At 32.0% G+C, this 26,968-nt stretch overlaps 1 protein-coding gene and 1 pseudogene across 1 annotated transcript; one reads left to right on the top strand and one right to left on the bottom strand.

The window, feature by feature from the left end:
- The first annotated feature begins 2,131 nt into the window (after nt 1-2,131).
- On the top strand, nt 2,132-3,924 carry LOC107943276 (cytochrome b561 and DOMON domain-containing protein At5g47530-like; annotated as a pseudogene).
- Nucleotides 3,925-5,466: 1,542 nt separating this feature from the next.
- Nucleotides 5,467-10,093, bottom strand: LOC107943278 (putative MO25-like protein At5g47540). The gene is made up of 11 exons (XM_016877027.2): nt 9,642-10,093; nt 9,236-9,397; nt 8,984-9,102; nt 8,522-8,596; nt 8,118-8,211; nt 7,720-7,779; nt 7,321-7,389; nt 6,820-6,918; nt 6,175-6,219; nt 5,969-6,071; nt 5,467-5,877 (listed from the first exon to the last, which is right to left on the bottom strand). The coding sequence occupies exons 1-11, from the start codon at nt 9,759-9,761 to the stop codon at nt 5,801-5,803; spliced, it is 1,023 nt and encodes a 340-aa protein (XP_016732516.1). The 5' UTR covers nt 9,762-10,093; the 3' UTR covers nt 5,467-5,800.
- Nucleotides 10,094-26,968: the final 16,875 nt, after the last annotated feature.

The raw sequence follows: 26,968 nt of genomic DNA, 5'->3' as shown, positions 1-26,968 counted from the left end.
CAATACAAGAGGAATAGACTGTCTATTTATAGGCTTGTAAAGCCATATTCTAGTAGGATTGAAACACCTTATCCTAATCAATATAAAATAGATGGAGTTTAATAAGGTTTAAAAAACCTTATTCTAAAATAAAATAAAAGAAGTCTAGTTCTATATGGATTTTACTTTTATTTTATTTTCTATTGTATTTTATTTAAATAAGAATTTGGGTCACTTAATTCTAACAGTTCAAGCCATATTCATTGCAACTCCAAGGTTTTCCAGTTGTTGCATCTCAATATCAATTCTAAGTTCCTCTACCAACCCGACAGTAAAGAGATTCACTTGTTGTCGAGGTTTAAGATCAGCAACCCTAGCCAATAGTGATAGAAATTGGCGTTGGTATTCCTCTACAGTCCCAGTTTGTCTCAAGTTGGCAAGTTCCCCCAAAGGGTTATTACTCATAGGTGGCTCAAACCTTACATGACAACATTCTTTGAAGCGCCCCCAATTAAGATTTGCCTTTTTTTCTTCCATTTAATCAAACCACAATTGTGCCTCTCCTAATAGATGGAATGAAGCTAAGCCTACTTTGTCTTTTTTGTTAGTTCGTTGATTGCCAAAAAAAATCGCATCTTTTCAGCCACCTAAAGGATCTCCAACACCATCAAAAGTGAGAAATTCTATCCTAGAGTATCGTGGCACCATGTACCCATCGTGTTGCGAGTCTGAATTCCTTTTCCTGCCTCCGCTATTGCCCCGTTCTTCATTATTTTTCTTTGAATCCCCTTTCGTTATCTTTTGGACCGAAAGAGATAATATTGCCACCTGTTCCTCTAATGTTTGTTGCCTTGTAAACATTTGTTCCATGAAAGCCTCCAACTTGGTTATCAAAGTCGTTTCGTCATGCAAGGCTGCTGGCTCGGATACTAAGTTGTTATGTGCCTTGGCGTAGGATCTAGTCACAGGTCTAGACGAGAAATAATTCTTGTTTCGACCCATGGTTACTCAAGAGGCACATTCGTCTTTGATTGAATCCCTTCTCAAAATGACGTTTCTTTTTTATGGAATAATTGCTTATCTCTTTATTTCATATTGGCAGCCTTTCATAGACTGTTAATAAAAAAGAAAAAGTCCTAATAGAATTCCTAATTTAAAGTTTATGAAAAAAATGAAAACTTAATATAATAGAGAAAATAAATAAAACTAAAATATGATATAATAAAAAAAATAAAACTAAAGATTCCTATTGCAATAAAAGCATAAATATTACATACCTCCGGCAGAAGCATTCCTTGCAAAGAAGCTATATCATTGTCAATTCACTTAGTGCCTAAAATCTACAATCAATCAAGAGATAGATTGAGATAAATCATAGCTTTAAATGTGGCATCTGATTTTCGCAACTTAGATTCTTATTAATTTGACTCTATTAAGGGAAAAGGGTTGAGATCATGTCTACATCCTCACCTTTTTTAGCCCTCTTTTTCTTTATGTTTTCTTTTTGTTATAAGTTTGCTTGTTGTTTGAAATGTCTTTTTTTTTACTTGTTCTTTTGTAACTTGTTTGGGATTTTTTATTTATTTTTTTATTTTTAGTCCTACTGCTAATCTATTGATCTTGAATAAATGAATATTCACTAAGTTGAAAAAAAAAATTAACATTATAAATAGAGGAATTCACTTACATTATATGTGTTAAAGAAAAGATTTACACCAAAGTAATTTTACACATTTGCATAACTTTTTGTATAATTAATATTTTAATAATCCACTTAATATAGATAATGCATATCATTTTTTAGTAAATTAAAAATGTTTAATTGTTTATTTTATATAAAAAATTAACCATTAAATATATTAATAAAATAATATTTTATATCAATAAGATAAAAATATTCAATTGGAGTGAATTATAAAAGTACATAAATTAGTTGAGTTGTGCAAATCCACCCCAATTTTTTTATATATGGGAAGTTTATTTGTCAATTTTTTTATTTTTTTTTTGTTGTTGTTTTAGGAGTAATACTATACTAACATATGAACTTGATTTCAGAAAGTTGTAGTTGCCCGAATCCAGCATATTGTAAAAATAAATATACTCTAATTGATATTCATCAACCAACCGACCAAGAACCTAACATCACCTTCTTACTCCTATATTTAACCCCTTCCCTCTTCTAATTTCCCCGCAAATTCTCTCTTAAGGGAAAACACCCTGCAGTTGGTTGCTTAAAGAACCATGGCAAGCATGGTAGAACTTGCTTTATATCTCTGCCTTTTTATGTGTTTGATTTTAACATGCTATGCACAAACTTGTGCCAAGTATGCCTTCTCTAGCAACCGTGTCTTCAAGTCATGCACTGATCTCCCTGTCTTAAATTCCTTCCTTCATTATAACTATGACGTTTCAGGGAAGCTGGAGATTGCCTATAGGCACACTGGGATCACTTCCTCTAGATGGATTGCATGGGCCATAAATCCAACATCCAAAGCTATGGTGGGGTCGCAGGCACTTGTTGCCTATCAACTGAGTGATGGAAGCATGAGAGCCTACACATCGCCCATTACTCAATACCAAACACAGCTGCAAGAAGGTGAGCTTAGCTTTGATGTCTCGGACTTATCGGCAACGTATTCGAACAATGAGATTATCATATTTGCTACTTTGGGTTTTCCCAATAATGACACTACTCTGAATCAAGTTTGGCAAGAAGGTGCCATGTCTGGGAACACCCCACAAATGCATGCTACTTCTGGTCCTAACGTTCAGTCCATGGGGACCTTGAATCTGCTTTCTGGTCAGGCTGGAACAATTGGAGGAAGAACCTCAACACAAAGAAAGCAAAACGTAAGTAACTTAAACCGACCGTCATATTTCGTGTTTCATCCATATAAATTATTAAGGTACAACCCTTAAATATTTACATTAAGTTTTATTTACTTGTAACAAAATCCCTTTACAAGGTAAAAGTCATTGTTGAAGAAAGCAAATCGTAAATTGTTATATTTTGGAAATCAAATTTAATCGAGAGTACTAACACATTCCTTGATATAAATTTTTGCAGATTCATGGGGTGCTAAACGCAGTGAGTTGGGGTATCTTGATGCCATTAGGTGCTATAATAGCAAGGTCTTGAAGGTATTCAAATCCGCCGATCCTGCATGGTTTTATCTGCACGCTTCATGTCAGTTCTCAGCCTACGTCGTTGGTGTCGCCGGTTGGAGTACGGGTCTAAAACTAGGCAGTGAATCTCCTGGTATCCAGTATGATGCTCATAGAACCAGTGGGATCATACTTTTCTGTCTTGGAACACTTCAGGTACTCAAAGCACACAAAAAGTAATACCATGTATACATATTTATTATCCGATAGATGGTAAATGCAGCATACTGATAGGCTGATAGTGAGGGTTTTGATTTGGATTTAGGTGTTTGCTTTGCTTGTAAGGCCAAAACCAGACCACAAATACAGAGTCTACTGGAATATATATCACCATTTGGTGGGATATACAGTTGTAATCCTTATTGTCATCAACATATTCAAGGGATTGGACATCCTGGAACCTGAGAAGAAGTGGAAGAATGCTTATATTGGAGTCGTCATAGCTTTGGCATGCAGTGGTGTCGTGTTGGAAGCCCACACATGGTTTCTTGTACTAAGGAGGAAAAGATCAGAAAGTGCAGGAAAGATGTCGCATGGTATCAATGGAGCACATGGAAATGGGGTTAACGCCCACACTGCGAACTGCTAAGCCACAGCAAACATAGAATTCTGGCCTCCTTTTTCAGAAGCAGAAGCTATTTTTGCAGTCTATAAGTAGTGCTAGGAAGAAACTATGGATGAATGGACAATTGTATTCTACCGGCTACTGGTACCGTAAGATACGCGCATATGTTTCTTTAGCACTTTATAGTGTTTTTTTTTTTTTCGTGGGAAAGGATAAGGATGGTATGAAACAATTTAATGTCACGTCCTGAAAAAAATTAAATTTAAATAAAAATTTTAAAATATAATATAAAATTATTAATGGGATATTAAACTGTTGAAAATAGATAACATATATGTTTTATACCATTATATATATAAAACATACACCTTTTTCTTTATACTTTCTATGCAGTTTATCAAACAACTTGGGCTGTAATTAATGTTATTTATTTTTATAAGCTTTAAATTGGTAATATTTTGTGTAATTAGTGTTACGTAAAACCTTACGAGATTCCTAGTAATTTGTATAGTTACAAGAAGAAATTAAAAAATATTATAGATATTGTAATAATTTATGCAATTGAGTAATGGTCGTAAAATTATACATAATATTATGAAAATAGTAATAATTTATGTAATTGAACAATATTATGTGCAAAAGTTGTAATAATATGTAATTATACAATTACACAAACTATTACGAAATTTTGTACCAATTTGTATAATTAAATAATAGTGTAATTGAAACTTCTGAAAAATTCACCAGAACTCCTCGTAAACAGTGGTTGGCTTAATTTTCTTGAAGAAAAAATATTGTTGAAAGCGCATCCCTTTCCTACTGCCGATGTTGTAAATAATTCACATATTAAGCCGGAAAGGTCTTTCATTGAACTGAATTTAAGCGCGCACATTCTGTTCCATAATTACAACTGCTAAGTTCCCGACCCCCCATTCCGAAAATGAGATAATTTGAATAAAACTTAGAAAACTCATTCTCAATAGTTCGGATTTTAAGAAAGATTTTTTTTTTACCCAAATCTCATCCGCTCCGAATATATTATATTATAAAAAATGTCATATTAATTATATATTAAATAATATATTTATATTTATATTAAATCATTAATACAATAACAATTAAATTTATTATTCAAAACTTCAAAAAAAAAAAACTTACCCAACTAAATAACTCAACCCAAAATATAAAATTTTAAAAATTATATTTAATACAATAAAATATTTATCATATTTATTTGTGTTTTCTAATACAATAAAATATTTATTATATCCATGGCAGTGTCTTTTTGTATTTTTAATGTGTTGAAAAAATTGTTTTAACAATTTTTAGTGCATTTAGTATATTATATTTTTTAAAAAATATTTTCAAAAAAAAATAATCTAAAAAAAAAAAAAAAATACCGGACCAAGTCAAGCCCGGATTTACCTTTACTAAATTGAGCTAAACTAGACAAAAGAAAAAGTAAACTCACTTTTCAGTCAGATCGGACCAAGCTTAAGCTTAAAATTTTAATCTAAATAAACCAAGCTTAAGCTTAAAAATTTAATCTAAATATTTAGATTTATTAAACCAGCCCATGATCTACTCAAATAACAATGGAATGAGAAAATGAAAAAGAGAGCCTACCATAAAACTTGAATCGAACCTTCATAAAAATAAAAATAAAAACCACCACGGCCACATTACTATAACGCAGGTGCAGAGTAAAATTTACTATAACAAATAAAAGGAAAAAATGTAGATTTGAATCAATTATCTGAATAAATTAACCTCAGAGACTTATTCTATTTTCACCTTCATAACATTGTATTATCTTCAGAACCTTTCCCATAATCCCAGACCTATACATCCACAGACGTCTATATTGGCATTCATCCCAAACATTGCAAACTACATATGACCAAAAACCAAGATTCTAAGAAAGAGGATCACAATTGATTTTTTTTTTCCTTTTACATATTACACGTCCTCTGAGAGGACCACGAGATCACTATATGGTGCAGTCAACTTGTGTTAGTTATTTTTTTAAAAAAAAAAGAAGAAAAAACAAAAAAAAAAAGACAAAAAGAGATTACAGTACCCTAGAGTTCACTATGGGCGGTCTCTAAGCTCAAGGGCAGCGATTTCTCTCACAACCTGAGCCTTGTCCGCCTCAAACTGTTCATCCTCTGTAAGACATCAAACAGGGAACAACAAATAAAGTGCCAAGCCTACACATTTACAAGGAAAAACAATGCTACCATTTGTATCTTTTTGTACCTTTATTAGTCTTGAAATCTGCAAACAATCGTAGAAGCTTGCTTTTATTGGCAACGAGTATGCTAACAATGTCTGGAGGCTTATTCTGTTTTGCGGCAAACAACTGTAGAGAGATTCACAAAAGATGTAAGAAAAAGATATAGTGAGCAATTTAACGTATCAAATTATCATGTGTTCCCCAGAGGAGGAAAAATTTAACATGACACCTTGAAAACATGAAAAGCTTCTATTTGAATGCTCTTGCTTGATTCCTGCAATTAAAGGGATTCATTAGTTGCTGCTTGAAGCGAACTATGTATTGTTAAACTCAATTTCGAAAATAATTGCTGGTCTTTAACCATGTTGCTCGGACTCTTCATTTTTCTTCAAGCAACTTTGTCTAATACTCATGTCCAATGCATGGATATGGAGATAAGACCTCTAAAGATCCTCCAAATATATAGAAAAAGGTTTCTAACCATAACATTTCGGATGCATACCCACATGAACATACTCCCGAGTCCGAGTAACATAGGTCTTTAATACTTGAGCATAGAAAATCTTGGTAATTGCAGCTACCAGGATGATCATATTCATAGCTACAGGCTAGTATTATACTTAAACATTAATTACACGAAGAACAAAATTTTGCTAGTTTATGCCAGACATTTTTTATATTAGTCATTAGCAACTCGTTTGAGGGTTATTTCATTTTTAAAGCTTTATGTAAGATGCGCAATAGACCAAGTCTGGTAGAGTTTATTACCCAGATAAAATAACAATAAGCAATCGAAACTCTCAAAATTTTATCATTCCAAAATGATGTGGAATAAACAAAACATGAAGGCAAGAAACAGAAGGAAGTGTGGTACCCTTAGAAGATTCATAAGAATCCTTAAGTTATCCTTTGAGCTCACATATCTGGTCATGACAGCTGCATTTGAGCGGTCCAACAAAATATCTCCCAACAACTATAACATTAAGAAGAGAAAACATTAAGAATAATAGAAAAGGCCTCCCTAGCAACTAAAACTGGAACTTCAATTTGCACCGACACATAACTCAAAAAATAACAGGGCCTTCATACTGCTATGATTTTGGCATTTAAAAGAGGAAATTCAATTGGATTGAGTTGTCAAATCTTAACCAACACTTTTGGATACTCATAACTAACTATAGATGTTTCGGATCCCCGAATGGTAAGACAATCTTTACACTCCTTACACTTCTCAAACATCCTATTTCTAGTTTGAAATCAGCAAATGAACCCTTAAAAAAACTTATATGAATTCAAGCATGTTTAAAAGCACAAGTTTTTGTTTCGATTGAAAAAGAATCACTAAAATAGTCACTGTTTTTAGCAAGGGGCATACCTTGATAGCTTGTCGTCTCGTAATGTAGTTGCTTGATTCCAGCAACTTTGAGTTATATTCTGCAAAAAACTGAAACAACAAATACGATTTGTTTCTTTGAGCTCTAACTAATGAAAACTTTCAACATTAACATTTATATATGAAGAAATCAATGGGATCTTAATGTAGCTACTTCTAGCACCATTACAATCAACAACCATGTGAATAAAATATCTAGTCAAAAATGAAAGAGCAAATAAAGTGATTCCAATTGAAGCAATTTTCAAGCTGATAATAATGGAGAGTGAAAAAAGTACTAAAAATAATAGTGAACTGAAAAGATTTTCCTAGTACCCTGCTCATATTTAGCATCAAAATACCACAATTTAAAAGATGAAAGAATGGAGGAGCTACACTTACCCAGTCATAGTTCTTGGAAAGAAATTCAGCTACGGTGGACTTATGCCTTGTCAAGAGCTCCTATAAGAAAACAAGATATTACAGAATATCAGAAGTCAGATGCACAATTCAAAACCCTTAAAGAAAGAATGGAGGAAGATGAGGAAGTTCATGAGAAGATGACTCAACATCAAATAACAACCTTTTTGAAAAACTGAAATTGAAAAGCATCTTCATTTCATCAATCAACATAAAATTGAAAAGCAAACCTTACCTACTTTAAAAAATAAAACAAACAACAGGTTGTTCTGAGACCAGATTCCAATGACAAATGCAGAATGAAAAATGCAATAGTAAGAAGCAGACAGAAAATGGGAGGAAACAAGATCATTATAGTACTTAGATCAGCAGTACACAACCTTAAAAGTTGCAGCAGCATCAGCAGCAATGTCAAAATTTGGAAGTTGTATATAGTCAAAAAACTTCTTCATGTGCTGTGATTCCAAAACATATCTGTAAATCAAACAAAACAGGACACATAGAGCTAATAATATATCCAAAAATCTTCCATTAATTTGAAACCTTTCAATGCAAACTTTAGGAGTTGAGGCTCTCTTTCAAATGTAAAAAGAATACATATTATAGAAGAAAACATTTCAAAGGTAAATATTGGAGAAGATTGCTGCTTGAACGCAACCATGATGGAAACACTGCTGATTAGAAAGAGGAATTAGAAAAAGAATCGGGGTATTCATTTATATTCACTTAAAAGAAGAGATGCCAAGTCATGAAGGCATAAGTTAACTAGGTTGAATTTTCTCACCTTGCAACAGTCTGATGCCGTATGCATTCTCTCAACATTGCACCATAATGTAAAGCCATGTCTGTGTTTTCATAACTGAGTAAACAGCATTTAAAAATCAGAATACTGTGATCAAATGATGGATACAAAATAAACCTCAATTTTCCAGCATAGCCAAAATATTGCATAAACCAGATATCATCTTAGGATTATAGCTCCAATATAAACATGGCAAATGTTAGGCACATAAGTGAGTCCATCGATAAGAAGAACCCAGTAATGGAAGTGCCGCCATAGTCTCTTTTGCTTAATCAAAGAACCAAACAAAATGCTGCAAACTATCAGTAACTTATCATCTTAGCTCTGGCATTAAGTTGTCAAGACTTGATAACACAAAGACAAAGATCCAACGAACCATTGAAGTTACATTGAAAACCAACCTATAAAAAGTAAAGTAATAAACCTTTTAAGATTTCCACTTACCCTGCTATTAAAATATCTAAAAGATCTAAGTTCACTTCCAAGTAATCAGAAGCAATCAACCGCGAATTCACTTGTTGCCTTTGCAAATTGGCAACAACTTGAGTGGCATCTTTCCTTGCCTGCAAAGGAAGCCACTTGTCAAATAATCATAGAAGCAACAACGGGGACAACAACGACTCTTGCCAAGGAAATTCCTCATGTAAACATTGTTGAGTAAGTTAAGTCATCTTAACTTTATAGTCAATCAGTTACCTCTAAGTTCAATTTAGGAAGGCAAGTGATCAAGAGCCGCAGCGTATTCTCTCTGAAGAACTCTTGAGTCAGTTGTGCACAAGCTTCTGAGACTGGCTCAGATTCACTATTTCCATAAAGAATAGATTTCAACTCCCTTAAATTCTTAAACAATTCTGCCATCTGCGTCAAGATTAAGTTAAAATATAAGGATTAGACACCGAACCTATGTTAATTTCGGCAAATCCAATAACTGCTCAGGCACAACGAAATCATATTCGATTCCAATAGTAACTATATCACATGCTGCCGTCATCAAAATCCAAAGGGGGCGATCCAGATCAACAAAGAAAAGAAATCGAATAGCAAAAAAACCAAGTCGAAACAATTAAGATGCTATGAGTAAAAGGTGTTTTCAGTAACGAACTTTCTCTTCCCGCTTGGATTCACGACTTTCGGAGGAGCGGGCGGCGAAGCTGAGGAGATCACGCGTTTGGCGCACGATATCGACGGGAGTTCGCGGCTTGGATTTGAAAAGCCCCTTCATCTTGGTAGACGATGACTTATCGTAGAGGATTGATGATGTAGAAGTACTATCAGGTTGTGCTGCGGGATGCCTGAGCCCCTGTGCGACGGCTCTGCTCGTCGCACCGCCCGGCTTGCTTATACAAATTCCTATTCTTTCACTAAAAAAGAAAATCGCTTCCAAGTTTTTCAGTCACTTTTTCAGTTAATGTTTTGGAATGTTTAAACAAAGGTGAGTTTTGGTTGATTTGGCTTCTTTTCCGATATTTTCTGCGATTTGATTATTTCGATCACTTACTACTTATCCAACGGCTCTGCTCAGCTTTGGGATTTCCCTTTTTAACATGAATTACTCAACTGTTGGTCGTTGGTTACTGTCCTTCACTTTAAGAGCATGTTTGGTTGGAGGAGTATGAATATATTATAGCCCAATTCAATGGGCTCATCACCGCACTATTGTTTGGTTTATCGCAATTGTCAGCCCGTGTTGAATATGGGCTTACTCAGGGAAGAGAAAGCATTGTTCCCTGCCCTCCCCACTGAATGGGTCATTCAGGACGTGTGGAATAAGAAATTAGTCTCAAAAATTTCAATTTTACCTTTTATCATTTTGAAACCTTCTTTACTCAACTCGACAACCGTGCTCACCCAGCCTCCATTGCTTGTTTGACCTCCGGCCACTAGCCCAAAACTTTTCTCGGGCATGCCATATAGAAAGGCAAGAAGAGACTCACCTTTGTTTTTCTCCGTTCTGAAACCTTCCTCACTCAACCCGACAGCCCTTCTCACCCAGCCTTTATTGCTTGCTTCGTCTTCGGCCACTAGCCCCAAATTCTTCTCGAGCATGCCATAGAGAAGGCAAGAAGAAAGCTACTTCTTGTTTTCTCTCTCTAAATAAAAATTTACAAAGGCTTCTCCTTTCTTTCTTTGTTTTCTGTAACAAACCCAGAAGTTTTAACCTAGTTTCAGGTATTTTTCTTCATATAAACTATGATCATTTTCCTTGTATGTTAATAACTTAATATCATTCATTTACTGATTTTTAGCTCTTTTGGTTTTATATTGCACCATTTAAAAAAAAGACCTTTATGTTTTTTTATTAGTAGGTGATTTCTTTTTTTTTTCCTTTACTTCATGATTAAGTATATAGGCTTTGTTGGCTCGTTCTAACAGGAAATTGGAAGTTGTTTTATTTTGGGTTTAAATTGTTAAAAGCATTAATTAATCAAAGGAAAAGAAGCGTTTTAAGGGGGATTTGGGGTTGCATGTGTTCTTTTGGTGTTCTTATTCATTTGTTGTGTGAAAGAAAGCACTTTGTGTTAATTGAAGTTATTTGCAATGCATTTGATTGGTTTTATTTTACGAGTGATTGATTTTGTTGTCATTTAGAGTATGCTAAAGTGAATGGTGAATAGCTTAGTAAAAAAGGTGAACGGTTTTATCTGTTAAGGATGCAAGTCTATCATCTGTGCTTTTAGGTTCCTCCTTTAAGTTATTCTGCAAATTTATTTTGACATATTCATCACACACACTTTGTTCCATGTTTGATACTTGTTCCTTTTTAACTTTCATTGTTGAGAAAAACTTTGAGATAGACTTCTTTTCATGTGTCTTCGGTGGTACCTACAAGCATAGTTGAAGAAGTAATTAGTGGATTTCTTGGAATAAACCCTGACACCATGAGTTTCTAGTTAAATGCAACCTTTTTCCTGTAACAAAGCTAAGCAGAGCAAGACAATGAATACGAGTTAAAAATCATTGAAACCAAATAGAAACTCATTCGTGGAGTTGTATCTGGACCAATGATCTAGACCAACTGTCAGCTGATGAATCCTTAAACTATGAAACAAAATAACATAAATTCCTTTAAATTCGAAATGCTAGTCATCTCCTATTTCACATCATGAAATATTCCTATTTAGCTTTTTCTTCTTTGTTGGGTTATGTTATTTATGTGTTTCTTATTCATTGTGCTATGGGCATGTTGTTTTACTTCTTCAAACATATTGCTTTACTTTTTCTTCTTCTTTTTTTAGTATTGAAATTGTATTTTTATTTTTGCCTCTCATCCCAACCTCCCTTGCTTGCTTCGCCTCCGACCACTAGCACTACTCCCTTAGTCCCTTGGCTTGCTTGCTCCACCCATAACTAAGCCTCTTGTATTCACTGAATCACTATAAGCTCTTTTGCAATTAAATTATTTGATTTTTTTCTTACGGTTACTAAAATTAGTATTGAAGATCTGTGAGACTTTTAACTTAATTCTCTCTAATATGATCCTGGTCAAGATTGTTAACTCTACCATAAAAAATTACATTACCAGAACATAAACCAGTAGCACTTCAAAGTTACCAAAATAATTACCTATTGTCATTTCAATCATTCTTCCATGGTTCTAAGGTTATAAGCTCTCTTGGAAGAAATAAGAAAGCCTACATTGATATTCCCATCTAAGAAAGCATCCTTCAATACATTCCGCTTCAATTATTGGATAGAATATAATTCTGGTAATGTCTTATTTGCATTTAACTCTTTAACCTTCTCTCCATCTCATATATATATCGACTTTGAAGGCTTTCTGAGCATTGCCCTTTTCTCATTAAAGTTATTCTTTTTAGCTTTGCATTATGTGCTTTGAAGATATATGCATCACATTTTGTTTTGAGATTGATTTATACTATGATTTGAAGATATATGTTCTTCTTGGTTGAGAAGGTTCTGATGTTGATGGATGAGCTCTTCGAGATATCATTACTAGGAGACATAGACATGGAGGAAGTTTAATTATTTTTTTAGATTATACTAATATTGAAAACAAGAGATTGATAAATAGTGTTTTCCTAATGTAGGTTGTTATTAACTAGTTGATATTGGTTATACAAATTGTGAGGGATTTTTTTGCACCTTTTAGGGGACAAAGATATTATTTGAATGAACGGCATCAAGGTCACCAACCAAGTACTCTAAAAGAATTTTTCAATTTAAAGCATGCATCAGCGCGCAATGTTATTGAAAGATATTTTAGTTTATTAAAACTTAGATGAGGTATACTTAGGAGTCCATCATTTTATCCTGTAATGGTGCACAATCAAATCATTATTTATTGTTGCTTCATAATTTTATTTGAATTGAAATGAGTCTTGATCTTATTGAAATGGGGCTAAAAGAATGTTTAAATAGTAATGTTGATAACATGTTAAATTTGCATGATCTTTTGTGTTTAAATTGACTAAATCTTGAATTGATCCCCGCTAAATTAGTGATTTTATGTTTTAATATTGTCAGGAATGCAATTGGGATGCTATGACTCAAAAATGAGCAAAAAAAGGGCAAATTTGTAGAATAGTTAATAAAGTGGGGCCGAATCAGAAACTTGGAAATAGTCAAGGAGTCATCAGATTTATTTTGACTTTGTAAAAATTAAAATTAGAAGAAAATTTGATTTTATTTTTATTTAATTTTTATTTTGTGTGGTGGGTAGTTAGACCAAATTTAGTAAATCATATGTATATAAAGAGGGCCTTTGTGGTAGCTTGAAAATAAACTTGATTTCACTTGAAATTAAATTCCCTTCCAAATTCCATGCGTCAGTAGCTACTGCTACCCCATTTTCATTCCCTTTGTTTTTGCAAAATTTGTTTAATTGTTTTCCAAGTCCTTTCTCTTCTCAACTTCCACCATTTTCATTCAAATCCACTTTATAGCCAACCAAAGCATGATTAAATTCATGTTTCACTAAATTCTAGCTTAGCTTTAAGCTAGTATTCTTTTAGATTAAGAATCGTGAGATACGTATCTATTCTAAAAATCCTTCCAATCGGTATTTTATTATTTTTCCTAATTATCGGGATTGACAAATTCATCCCTTAAAGGTAACTCGGTTTCAAATAAAAAAAGCGTGTGGGGTTGGAGTCATGTTTGTAGGCAGTTGGGGAAATGAGTCGGTTGTACTGTATTCGGATCTTTAAGGACAAATCAAGGTAGAATTGATTAGGTTTCAACAACACCTACGGTTGAGGCCGTTAATTCAAGTTGGGTTCTTCAAAATGTAAGGTTGCCAGAATCTTGAATTGAGAATGCGTGTATCTCGGTTGGATAATCGGTAAGGGTTGGTTTGCAGGTCATACCAGGACCAGCTACCAGAGGAAGAATTGGCGGTTAGAATGTTCTTAATTGCTATAACAAGCTTATTGTTTGAAGGAGAAAATTAATTTTCGAATGTGATAGAGGATGATGAACCTAATATAATCAATATCCATCCAACTAATGCATGGGAAAATTAGAAGATGGAACTAGCAAATCAATTGTTAATGAATGACAAGCATTTATAAATTAATGGGGCCAAAAGTGATGTTTGAAAGACTTAATGTTATTTTATTTATCTTTGATGTTGTGTTTACGGTATTTTTGTATTAACTAGACTTGTATCAATTGAATTTTTTTATCTATTAAGTGATTGTGTGAAATTTTCTTTAAAAATATGTCAGGAATTTTCACAATCCATTGCAACTTCTTTCAAAAAAATCTTGAGGAACCAAAAGGAAATGAGTTTCGGAAGAAAATGTTGCGTTGATTTCAAGTATGGTAGATTTGCACAATGTTGGAACTTTTAATGCAGATATAGGATTCAAGGTTGGTTATTTACTTGAATTGGAAAGAATAATGGAAAAAGTTTTACCTCATGCAATGCTAAAGGCTAAACCTAATTTTGAATCAATGATTAGGATATTGAAAATGTAATAGCATATTTTTTTCAGTGGTGACGGAACAGTGGTTTCAGGACTATAAATTTTCGTCGTGTCGACTCACAAATATTATTTATAGAATATTTATGGAGTCATTAAAGTCATATTAATTTTTGGTTAAGAAATTTTATTGTTTAGATAGCTAATTAAGGAAAAATGACTAAATTGAAGGACTTAAGTAGCAATTAGGCCTTATTTAATATGGTTGGACGGCAGTTTGATTGAAAATGATAAAATAATATGTCTAATGGCAATTTTGCATTTTAATGAAAATTAAAACAAAATTAAAGAAAGAATAAAACATTTTCATCTTCATTTCTTCTTCAATTTTCTGAAAATCATAGCTAGGGAGAAGAAGCTTTAGTTTTGGTTGTTTCCATTGCATGCAAGTGAAATTGATACATATTTCTTATAGTATTTATGTTTTTGATATCGTTGCAACTAGGTCTATCTAACTCGTACCTTCGTTTTTGAATCTGTTAAAAATTTTAAAAGTTTCCATTGATGAATATTGAATATTTTTTTAATGATAATTATGTGTTTGAAGTTTTGATTGTGGTATTTGGTTGCTTTGTGAAGTTTTTTTTGTTAGATTTTGATTCAAGGATTAAATTGTTAAAATGTCAAAATGTCAAAATTTCAAGGTTTAATGGTGATTAAGAGGTGTTTTGTGGATTTTTTTGAAGCCTTGGATATTCGGTTGTAAATTTTGACTTGTGAAAATGGTTAATTTGATTATTTTCGGGTTAAGGGACTAAATTGAAAAAGTTATAAAAGTTAGGGGTAATTGTGTAATTTTTAAAAATAAAAGGGTATAAAATGTAAAGTAAATTGGAATATGAAATGTAAGCTAATAATTGAAAATTTTATATTTTAGATCAAGACCCTGTTGATTTACGTGGAAAAAGGAAAATTATGGAATAGTCCTTGAACTTCTGCAATTATTACAATTCAGTTTAGGTAAGTTTATACGGTTTATAATTTAATGTCTATATGAATTGTATGAAGATATAATATGATACAGTAGATATTAATTGTTTTATTAAAGATGTAAAGTTGTTTGAGAATATATTATTGAATTTTGTTATTTAGGTCGGATGAACGCTAGATAGAGTACAATGTAATGACGGCGTGTTATACAAGGTTTGGAGTGGAGATTGATGAGTTGTACTTTATATGTTTTTCCCGAGTATACCAAGGTTCAGAATTTGTTGCGAACCCTCATGTTATATTATCTTGTTCTAGCGTGTTATGGGGGCGGATGTATAGCTCTTCAGAGTATTTGGCGTGTTATTGGTTGGATTAGCTCTTCAGAACATTTGGCGTGTTATCGGTTAGATTAGCTCTTATGAGCGTTTGACGTGTTTTCAGTTGGACTACTTGTGCTTGTATATGTAAGTCATTCATTAGATCGTAAATTATTGTATTATACTAGTATAATGACTTTGAATGGCATGACATGCAATTGATATCTAAAATTGATTATATTGCGAATATGTATATATTCTCAGAGAACATTGGTTGAGCTTTGAATTGAGAGATGCAATTCACCGGTATGTAGTTGCAAATGGTAGGAAGCATGTGTTATTCATTTTCGATTAATTGTTATATTTACTTCGGTAAGATTTATTATTTCTGTACGTCGAACTTACTAAGCTTCAATAAGCTTACTTGTATTTATTTCTGTTCTTGTGGATACTTTTGAAGGTTGGAAGGTCGGATTAACACTCGAGTCACACTATCCACCCGTTTTTGGTAGTTTTTGGAACGTTTATTTTGGACTATATGGCATGTAATAGGCTTGTTTTGTCATTCCTCTTTTGTTTTGATATGTAAATCTCTAATGAATAAGCTTAAGTGCAATTAGGCAACTTATTATGGTATATATGGATGAAGGAAGATGTTTTGGTACAGGTTTATAGCATATGTTATCTTGCATTGTTGTGAATTGAGATTCTTATGATAGGCATATTGGTTAGAATTTTAAATTGTGTGAATTGACATGTTTATGTGATGATTTATATTTTCGTATAAGTGAATAATTGTGGTACCATTGAGGATACATTAGTTAGGCACTTAGTATGGTTGATTTAGCATGATTTGACCTTATTTAATGTCACTTTGAATAGGTCTAATGACTGGTAAATGGTTACTTAGTGTTCAAGAAATCTTGAAATGGTAAACTTGACATTTAAGGTTCATTTAGGTGCACACGGCCTGGGACACGCTTGTGCCATTTGGTTATGTGCCACACACGGCTTGCAACATAGCCGTGTGTGTTATCTCAGTGTGTTACACGACCTGCAACATGGCCGTGTGGCCTAACTCAATGAGTTACACGGGCAGGGACAAGACCGTGTGTCCCTATTTCAAAAGTTACACGATCTGAGGCATTCCACACGACTTGGCCACACGACTGTGTGTCCCCTATTTTTAAAAATTTTTCACTTTTTCTTAAAACTTATGTTTTGTTTCAAATTAGTTCTTCTAAGTCATTTTTAAGGCCTTAAAGGCTCGATTTAGGGAAAAATGCATGTGACTGGTTGGATTTTTATTAAGGTTAATCTATTTAATGTTATGATGTTAAATGCTTTCCAATTGATCAGTAATACTCCGTAACCCTAATTCGGCAACGAGAACGGGTTAAGGATGTTATAGAAAAAGGATAGGGCAATCATTTATGATATTGTCAGAGGGTATAGGCAGATTATTGTTGTTGAAGATGCAACGTGGAAGTCATATATAAGTGTAAGAATTTTTTTTTTATTTTTGTATTTCTTTTCTTGTTTTGACTTACTTATATCTATATAGTATATAATGCATATGAAATCTTTTTTTTATAAAGTCATAAAGAAGCCGAGATATTTGGAACTCGAAGTTTCCTTTATTATGAGCAACTTATTTCCATATAATAATAAGATCGAGCCATAGGAACAGATGCTCATACAGCTGCTGATATTTTTGAAGAATTACATGCAGAGGATGTTGCTAATAAAAGGAATCCCAAAAAAGGAAGCAATGACAATGGATGCAAAGTTTATGCTTCCTTAGATAAGATGGATGTCTCAAGTACACAGTCGCAATCGTCTAATCCAAAAAAATTTGATTTTACATTTCCAAAGAAGAAGAAAAAAAGTTCTGAGGCTAGGGGATCAAATTCTTCTACTTCACTTATCGATGCTGCCATGTCATTAGGGGATAATATAAGGACAGTTAGCCTTAAATTAAGAAGGAGCATTGCCTCTAAAATGCTCATTCAAGAGAAGTCAGAAATGATCATTCAAGAAAAGGTACAAACTCTTTATGTGTCTTTAGGTGAAATAGAATATTTAACAGATGATGAGTGAATTGATCCATTGATCAAAATTCGTAATCATCCAACACAAATGCTCGTTTTCCTAAGTCTACCACCTTCTATGTGATTAGCATGGGTAAGAAAATTTATTTCTAGCCATTGAAGATGTGGTTGCGGTGGTGAATGAATGTAACATTTTGTATTCCATAAAGGGTTGTCACTTTGTATATGTGTAAATGAATGTGGTGGTAGAGTAATATAACATTTTGTATGTAATTGTAGGATGATATATTGACATGGAAGTATGTCATACTAATATTGTCACTTTTTGTATATGTGTAAATGAGTTTTCTACTGTAATTGGACCCTTGAAATCTGACCATGTTCGTTATGTTATTTAGATGCTGAGATGATGGTTAGATTATGTTGGTGCTACTTCTTTAAAAAGTTTTTTATTTTGATAGTAGCACTTTTTAACAATACTAGTAAACAAAATAATTTTTTAAAAAAAAAGAGAGAGAAATTTTGATAGAGAAGCTTTGTAGATCTAGACTTTTGGAAGGTTTTTAGGAAAGTCAAAATGGAAAATAAAAAAGAGGAGATCAAGAAAAGTTGTTGGTAAAATTTGGGTAAATTCATGTTAGTGACTGATGTGGCAAAAGGCAGCAGCAATGATAGAGGTCTATTGGATTCTGGAAAAATGTTGGAGAAGAAGATGAAGATGAGTTTGAGGACAAAGAGGGGACCAACGAAGATGAAGAAGATGGAGAAAAAAAATTAATATAATTTAATATAAAAAAGTATTTCTAAATTTCAAAAAATTTAAAATATTTTAATATAATTTAAAATAAAATATTATTTCCTATTTTCAAAAAATATAAAAATAAAATATTTTTAAATAGTTTAATATGATTTAATAATATTTTAAATATTTTAATATAATTTAATATAAAAATTTTAAAATATTTTATATTTAAATATTATTATTTTGATACAAAATGTTATTCTTTAATATTAAATTGATGTTGAAAATACATTAAAATATTTAAGGGCATATTAAAAACATGAAAAAATATATTTTTTTTCATGCTCTTTTTAACTCAAATTCATGTAGTTTCGGTAAAATTCTTTTCAAGAAATATATAATTATTATAATTATTTTGTACTTAAATTATTAACATGTTGAATTTTAATTAATTTTATAATTAATTTTGATTAATTTTGATTTTCGATAAATTTGTACAAAGGGCGAAAAACAGCTCGGTAGACACTACTAGAAGCACAAAACCGAGAAGCAATTTTGAAGCATCAAGGCGAACTAATTTTTTAGCTTAAGACGGTCTAAATTATGTGTATTAATTAATAATATAATTAATTTTAATTTTAATCCAATCTAATTTGGGTTAAATAAACTATTGTTAATTAATTATGAAAAGGGGTCTAGTTGAGCTGAACCGAGAAAACCGATCCAACCGAGCATTGGGAAGACTAAAACCGTCTCACATGCTGGCCCAATTAGCTTGTTTGGCTAATTATTTGGCTTGCAAAATAGCCCTTGAAGACTCCTTCTAATTGCATTCAAACCCCTCTACAATTTATGCCTTTCTAGATTTGCCCCTACCTTAAAATAGCAAGTTTGAAACCCTCAAACTTGCCAAGTGTTTACGGCCATGGGGGAGCTCTATGGCTGCTGATTTTTGCTAATTTTAGCAGCCATCTCAACCTATAAGTACCTCCCTTTTCTGCTCACTTCAAACACATCTCAAACTCATTCATTTCTTCACTTCTCTATCACTTTTCTCTCTTCATTCCCTTCCTTCGTTCTTCATTTTCTTCCCCCATTCCCTTGCCGAATTCACCTCTTGAAAAAGAATTAAACCACCATTTGGATCAGCATTCAAGTGTTTGTGGAAGCCTTGGTTCAACAAGAACAATAAGAGAAAGAAGAGCGGAGCAAACTAGTCAAGCCTCAGAGAAACACTGAATTTGATTCTTATTCCCTATCCTTTTAATTTCTTTTATTGTTATGATGAACATGTCTATGAATATTTGTGATGTTGATATGTTTAATTTAATTAATATGGCCTAAATTTAATTGTGTTAGGTTGATTGCATTTTGTCTACTTAATTTATTAAAATTGTGTTTGTATTGTTATAGGCCTCGGTAAGATGTTTGATTAAGTAAAACCATGACTAAGTTATTCTTGCATTACAATTGTAAGGTAACTAATGAATTAATTATCTAAACGGACTGAAATTGTAATTAATTGACACAATACTTAACCAGTGCATGTTTAATCATCTAAGGTAGCTTAGGGTTAAATTAGCAATGGTATCTAACGTTACATTAGCCTTGCATAACTTGCAAGATTATTGTGATTAAACTGTTTTAAGGTAGAAATACATTGTTACCTCATGTAATCTTTTATGTGCTTATGAGATTGAATTAATTATTTGAATTGGCATACAGATATATACAGGAGATTATTTTAATTTCACAAGTATGTATGTGCATTAGCACATTTGCTTATTAAAATTTGTTTAATTGGTTGAATTGACGTAGAGATATAGTCAAGAGATAAATGAATTTTGGTCGATAAGTATGTTCATAAGTTAGCAGATTGCCGAGTTGTCGTGAATTTATTCGTAACAACATAAACATGAGTTTAATAATTCTAAGTTAAGAAATGTAATTAATCTAACACAATTATGTCATCTTGATTAAAATCATCTTTTAAAATCGTACATTGGAACTTTTATTTTATTTTTATTATTTATTTTAATTTGTTAAAATCCTAGTTTTTAATCACCTCTTCAAATCAAAACATTTTTCTTCACCAAAGTGTTTTTAAAATTGCATTCATAAATAATTCTTTTCACAATACATGTGGGTATGATAACTCGACATTTACTTGTCACTTTATTACTTGTTGCGATTGTGTACATTTGCACATTTCCGTCATTCCACATATTCTTGATTCAAGTTTTTTTTTTTGCTATTACATATTTATTCCTCTCAACCAAATGCATGAATACTACTACAATACTCATTTCATTTCATCCAACCAAACTACTATTATGCCAATTTAATTCCATCATGCCTTTATTTCGTTTCCATAGAATGACTATTCCATTACAACCCTCTTCTATTCTAGTGAACCAAACGTGCTGTGAGTTGCTAAGTTATATTCTCCTCCAAGTTAACATATAATTAAAAAACATCACATATGATTTTGAAGGAATATGCAATGTTATTGGAATCATATTTGACAAATTAGATCATGGATCTAACACTAATTAAATATATAATTATTCTTTTATGAATTGATTCAATTAGCTCAATTGTTTTTTTTTCAATTTTTTACCAGTTTCAAACAGTTCATTTAGAAATCGATTTAATCCTTTTTTCAGACTAGTATACAAATCAATCCTTGATCCAACTAACCAATCCAATCAGATTCCAATAACATTGCATATTCCTTCAAAATCATATTGTATATTGATATCATTCAAGCAAACTCTCACACACACTATTTGTGGATCGATCCCACTTATTGTGGATAAAGCCCTTACCCAATGAGTCTATGTTGGAGTACAAAAACATATACATCTATATATTATCTAAAGTAAGATGTTTTAGGAAATATTAATTAGTGATGAATTTAAATTATCTTTTTAGAACATGTTGAAACATGACTTTAAATTATCTTTTTAGAACATGTTGAAACATGGCTTTGAGTAGCAACAATAAAAGCAACATGGTTGCACAAATCTAAGATATAATAATAATGATAATGAAAACAAAATGAAAGGAAAAATGTAATTTAGTGGAAAGAAAGAGAAAACTTTCATTTTCTTTTTCATGCAAACTTTCGAAGCTTAAGGGGGAGAAGAGTTCACAAACGACCATATAAATTTTGAGGTCTCAAGCTTAAATTAGTTTGTCAATTTAATCCATTTTCTTGTAATTTTTACGTTTTTGGAATCCCGATACTTGGAGTGTAACACCCCTTACCCGTACCCGAGGTCGGGTTAAGGTACGAGGCGTTACCGGACAAACATACAAACATTAAACTAAAATACAGGCCATAAAATTTCATTCATATTTCAAAACGTTCATTCACTTACACATAGTCCCTTACAAACATTAAACTAAAATACAGGCCATAAAATTTCATTCATATTTCAAAACGTTCATTCACTTACACATAGTCCCTTATTTGAGTCTACGGAGCCCAAAACATACTTTAGAAAGGGTTCGGGACTAAACCGAGAACTTACAAAAATCTTGAAAATTTCATGCTTTAAGGTTCCACACGCCCGTGTCCCGAAGTCGTGTTCCATACACGACTAAGACACATGGTCGTGTCTCTGCCTATGTGGAATATACTTAGGCTATTTTTCAAGCTTTGGTCAACCTTAATCTCTTACACACTTATACATTTATACCAAGATTATCATCTTACCAAATATCTTCAGCTTAATCATCAAGCATTCATATTTAAAACTAGATCATATCTTTATAAAGTACCACAATTCAGATGCGTAGAATAACATGTTTGCCTGAAACATTTCAATTCAACTCCATACCCAACAAGCATTACATTGAGACTAGTCATAGATATATATATATACATGTCATGATACATATCATTCTCTTTCTGTTTTCTTAAAACACATATCATTTATTTCATTATATCAATATTTCATATACCATAGTTTCCATGTATTCCATATATATTTATTTTCCTCCTCCTCCTCTCCATTCCACATCCTTAATGTATATAGCATTCTTGTAAGTACGATTTCACAATTTACTAAGAAATACTCACAACAAACTATCCACACGAGTCATAGTAACTTAATTATTCATAATTCGAGATACAGAGCTCCAAATTAAGATCCGTAAATTTCCCCTGGAACTAGACTCACATATCTTTCCACCATAAAATTTTCATAATTTTTGGTTTAGCCAATTAGTACAGTTTATTCATTAAATTTTCCCCTGTTTCACTTTCTAACAGTTCTGACCTCTTTTCACTAAAATTAATTATCTCACAGTACAGAACTCGGATAATGTTATTGTTGATTTATCTTGAAAATAGACTCATTAGGAATTTTAAAAATATAAGTTTGAGCCTCTAATTATTTTTTCCAAATTTTTGTGATTTTCCAAAGTCAGAACAGGGGATCACATAATCATTCTGAACCAGTCTCACAAAAACATAAATATATCAAAATATAGAACTCCTTTTCTTGTTATGTTTCTTTTATATAAAAATAGACTCATTAATTTTTAATTTGATATCTCATTCAGTCTCTGATTCAATTTCTACTATTTTTGGTGATTTTTAAAATTCACATCACTGCTACTGTCCAAAACAGTTTTATTGCTAATTCACTCTTTCACACTTTCTTTGTATTAACCTCATTTTAACATACATGTCACAATCATTTTCACCAAATTTCATACATCACAAGTATAGGCCCATGATTACAAGGTCACCATAAAATCATCCTCACGTATAATTTACTTGTTTATAACCTTACCACATCCCGGTCACTTAATGTACACATCATTCACATAACCAAGTTCCTGCACTTATTCATCACAAAACTCACAAAGCAATACATAGAGAGTCTCCCGTTGAACACTTCAGATCAATCCTCGATACTTGGTGGTTTCAGCACATAGCTCCACCCATCATATAGTTCGGCTCTCTTGTACACATGGTGAACACTCAGTACCACCCATGTGACCTAGCTAATTTATCTCGTAGCTCCCTTGTCTTCATGGTGTCCTTCACCTGGAACCACGCATGCGACCTAGCTACATATATCCCGTAGCTCTTTTGTCTACATGGTGTACACATAGTATCACCCATGCGACCTAGCTACATCATAATGTCTTGTAGCTCTCTTGTACACATGATGTGCACTCAGCACCATACATGTGACCTAGCTACATACCATCTGTATCATCCAATCTTTCCGAAGGTTCGACCGGGATTTCTCTCTCTTTTCCAACAATTTCACCAATCAAGTAATTATCAACAAACATATTTCCAACATTATTATAAAATATCATAATACAAGTAAAATTGATGTATTACTTACATATAAACTTACATCTCATTTAATATCTATGTAATAACATTAAATTACACATTGCCTTATTAAAAATCATATGAACTTACAATTTCTCATAATATCCATAATCATAGAAATCACATTTATGTATGATAATTCAATGCACTTCATGTACCATAGACATATTTTTAAATCAATTCATAAACTGGGCACCATAAACATTTAATTTAACATAATTCAATTTAATTCACTAAATTTAACTTTCAAATATAAATTACAACATTATTGCTGTATTATTATCACACCAACTTACATACTTTCAACACCTCGGCAATCATAGTAAATATATCAATTTTACATTGAAACATGCAGAAATTAATGCTTATTATACATATGAACTTACCTCGATACTAAAACGGCCATTTTACCAACTTCCCAATTTTGATTTTTCTCTCATTCTAGGTTCAAATCTCGTTTCCGAGATCTAAAACATCATATTTTACTTATTTAATTAATGTACTATTCAAAAAAGTCCTTAACGCAAACTTTTGAAAAATTACAATTTTACCCCTAAACTTTTGCATATTTACACTTTGCCCCTAGGCTCGGGAATTAAACTTCATCCCTTATTCTTATGTTTATGACATTCTGATCACTTTTCCCTCCTATGGAAACATAAAATTCTCACTCTAACATATACTTATGACTATTAGGTATTTTTACCGATTAAGCCCTTTTACTCGTTTTCACCCAAAACCGAGTAGCACAAGTTGTATAACATAATTTAAAACCTCATATTATATAATAAACATCAAAATAAACACATTTCACCTATGGGTATTTTTCCAAATATGAACCCTAGCTTCAATTATTGCTAGAATAAGCTTAATCAAATTATCGGGATTCCAAAAATGTAAAGAACTTGAAAAACGAGGTTAGAACGGACTTACTATTGAGCTTGGAAAGCTTGAAACCCTAGCCATGGCTTCCCCCATGCTAATTCGGCCTCCATGAAAAAGATGAGTCAATTTTGGCTTTATTTTCCCTTTTTATTTCTTTTAATTACCAAATAACCAGAATGCCATTCCTTACAAAACTTTCAAAAATTCCATCCATGTCCAATTTTTGTCCATAACTTATAAATTGGTCAAATTTCTATTTAAGACCTCCTAATTAATATTTCAAAGCAATTTCATACTAGAAACTTCTAGAATGCAAGTTTTGCAACTTATTCTATTTAGTCCCTAACTTCAAATTGAGCACTTTATGCATAGAATTTCTTCACGAAATTTTCAAAAAATCATGCAATCATATCATAGACCTCAAAATAATCATAAAATAATTATTTCTATCTCAGATTTTTTGGTCCCGAAACCTCTGTTCCAACTAGACCTAATTTTGGGCTATTACATGGAGCTAGCTAATCCATGTTATAACTTTTAGTATGGTTTAAGACTGAAGATGTTACCATTGTTGATTAGTTAGAGTTTTAGGGATTAAATGTAACACCCCTAACCCGTCTCCGTCGCCGAATCAGGGTTACGAGGCATTACGAAACCAAGCTCACATAAACATAACTTTAATATCTAATTCCAAATGCAAGTCCAATTCATGAACATATATAATCAAATTCAAGCATGGAAGTTAAACTCTTTTCGCATTGCTATTTACACAATAGGATTCAAATTATCCAAAACATTATCAAGCCTATACATGCCATAAGATCGAGTTCAAATATTTAACAAAATACCAAAAGAAGTCGATAGTGTGATGGACTGTGCTGATGATCCCCGAGCTCGTAACTCGTCTCCAAATCTATAAAAACGAATGAACGAAAGCAAACGAAGTAAGCTTTTATAGCTTAGTAAGTCTCCAGCATAACTAAATGTATAATTATAAACACATAATTATTATAACCTTTTTAATCTATTCTACTGAAATTTCAACTAACACAACCAACTAACATTCATACATTATTCTACTCAGACCATTTCATTTATAGTCAGATATGTATACCTGTCGGATGAATTCAGTTTAACATATATATTATACAAAACAACATTACAATTGAATGTATACCACCGAGCATATATATACATATTATATACATATCAAACCGATTGTATATGTACACTCATGGTAAGTTCTAAATCAATTCAAATCTAACACAAATATATATACATCAATCACATCTTATATTTGTTTGTATATAAATATACTCATTACGAATTTATACCTGAATACCTAGGTAACACATACATTCGAAATACACATATATATATATCTCAAATGCATACATGATTAATTATCAAACACATAGGCTCAACATAATATGTTTAACTACCACATATCACCATATGCATTTATAAATTCAGCAATCACATATATCTAATGTACATATGTATTCATGATTTCAATAATCACAAATCATAGATATATCATTGTATATTCTAACACAATTAAACAATCACGCATTTGCCTGCAGGCTTAAAGCCTGATTCATACACCGACTAGCTGCTAGACATTAGTCTGAAATGTAACCATTAAGCTGCTAACATATAGTCTGAAATGTATCACGCATAACTGCTAGACTTAAAGTCTGAAATGTATCACCGGATAAGCCTGCTAGACTTAAAGTCTGAATTACTTCACCGGCATTAAGCCTGCTAGACGTAACGTCTGTATTACATTCAATCACTTTATAATAATTCAAACTAACAATTTCATATCCTCACTACCATTCAAAAACTTTACGTGAATATACATACAAAATCGAAACTTTCACATACATATATAATTCCATACCAAATTTCGATTCAAGAATTTATACATGTGCATTTATACATATTCGAATCTACCATATGAATGTATAATTCATACTCAATTTCAAAACAAAACTTGTACATATATAAATGCACAATCAATCCTTGCATACTTATATAATGACATAACTAAATTCAATACACAACACATGCATGTATATTTGCATGCTTATCGACTTATATATATATATATACATACTTATATAATCATTCAAACATATATATATATATATATCTTATACATACCTTATTAATCCAATAATTATACAAGATCATA

The sequence above is a fragment of the Gossypium hirsutum genome, chromosome A06 (assembly GCF_007990345.1).
Source record: "Gossypium hirsutum isolate 1008001.06 chromosome A06, Gossypium_hirsutum_v2.1, whole genome shotgun sequence".
Taxonomy (NCBI): Eukaryota; Viridiplantae; Streptophyta; class Magnoliopsida; order Malvales; family Malvaceae; genus Gossypium; species Gossypium hirsutum.
Note: the sequence above shows the minus strand (reverse complement) of the source record. Positions and strands in the feature narration are given on the sequence as shown.

Coding starts and splice junctions, on each gene's coding strand:
- LOC107943278 (XM_016877027.2), bottom strand. CDS start 9,761: ATGAAGGGGCTTTTCAAATCCAAGCCGCGAACTCCCGTCGATATCGTG. Junction 7,390..7,719: donor TTTCCAAGAACTATGACTGG/GTAAGTGTAGCT, acceptor TTGTTGTTTCAG/TTTTTTGCAGAATATAACTC. Junction 5,878..5,968: donor AGATTTCAAGACTAATAAAG/GTACAAAAAGAT, acceptor GATGTCTTACAG/AGGATGAACAGTTTGAGGCG.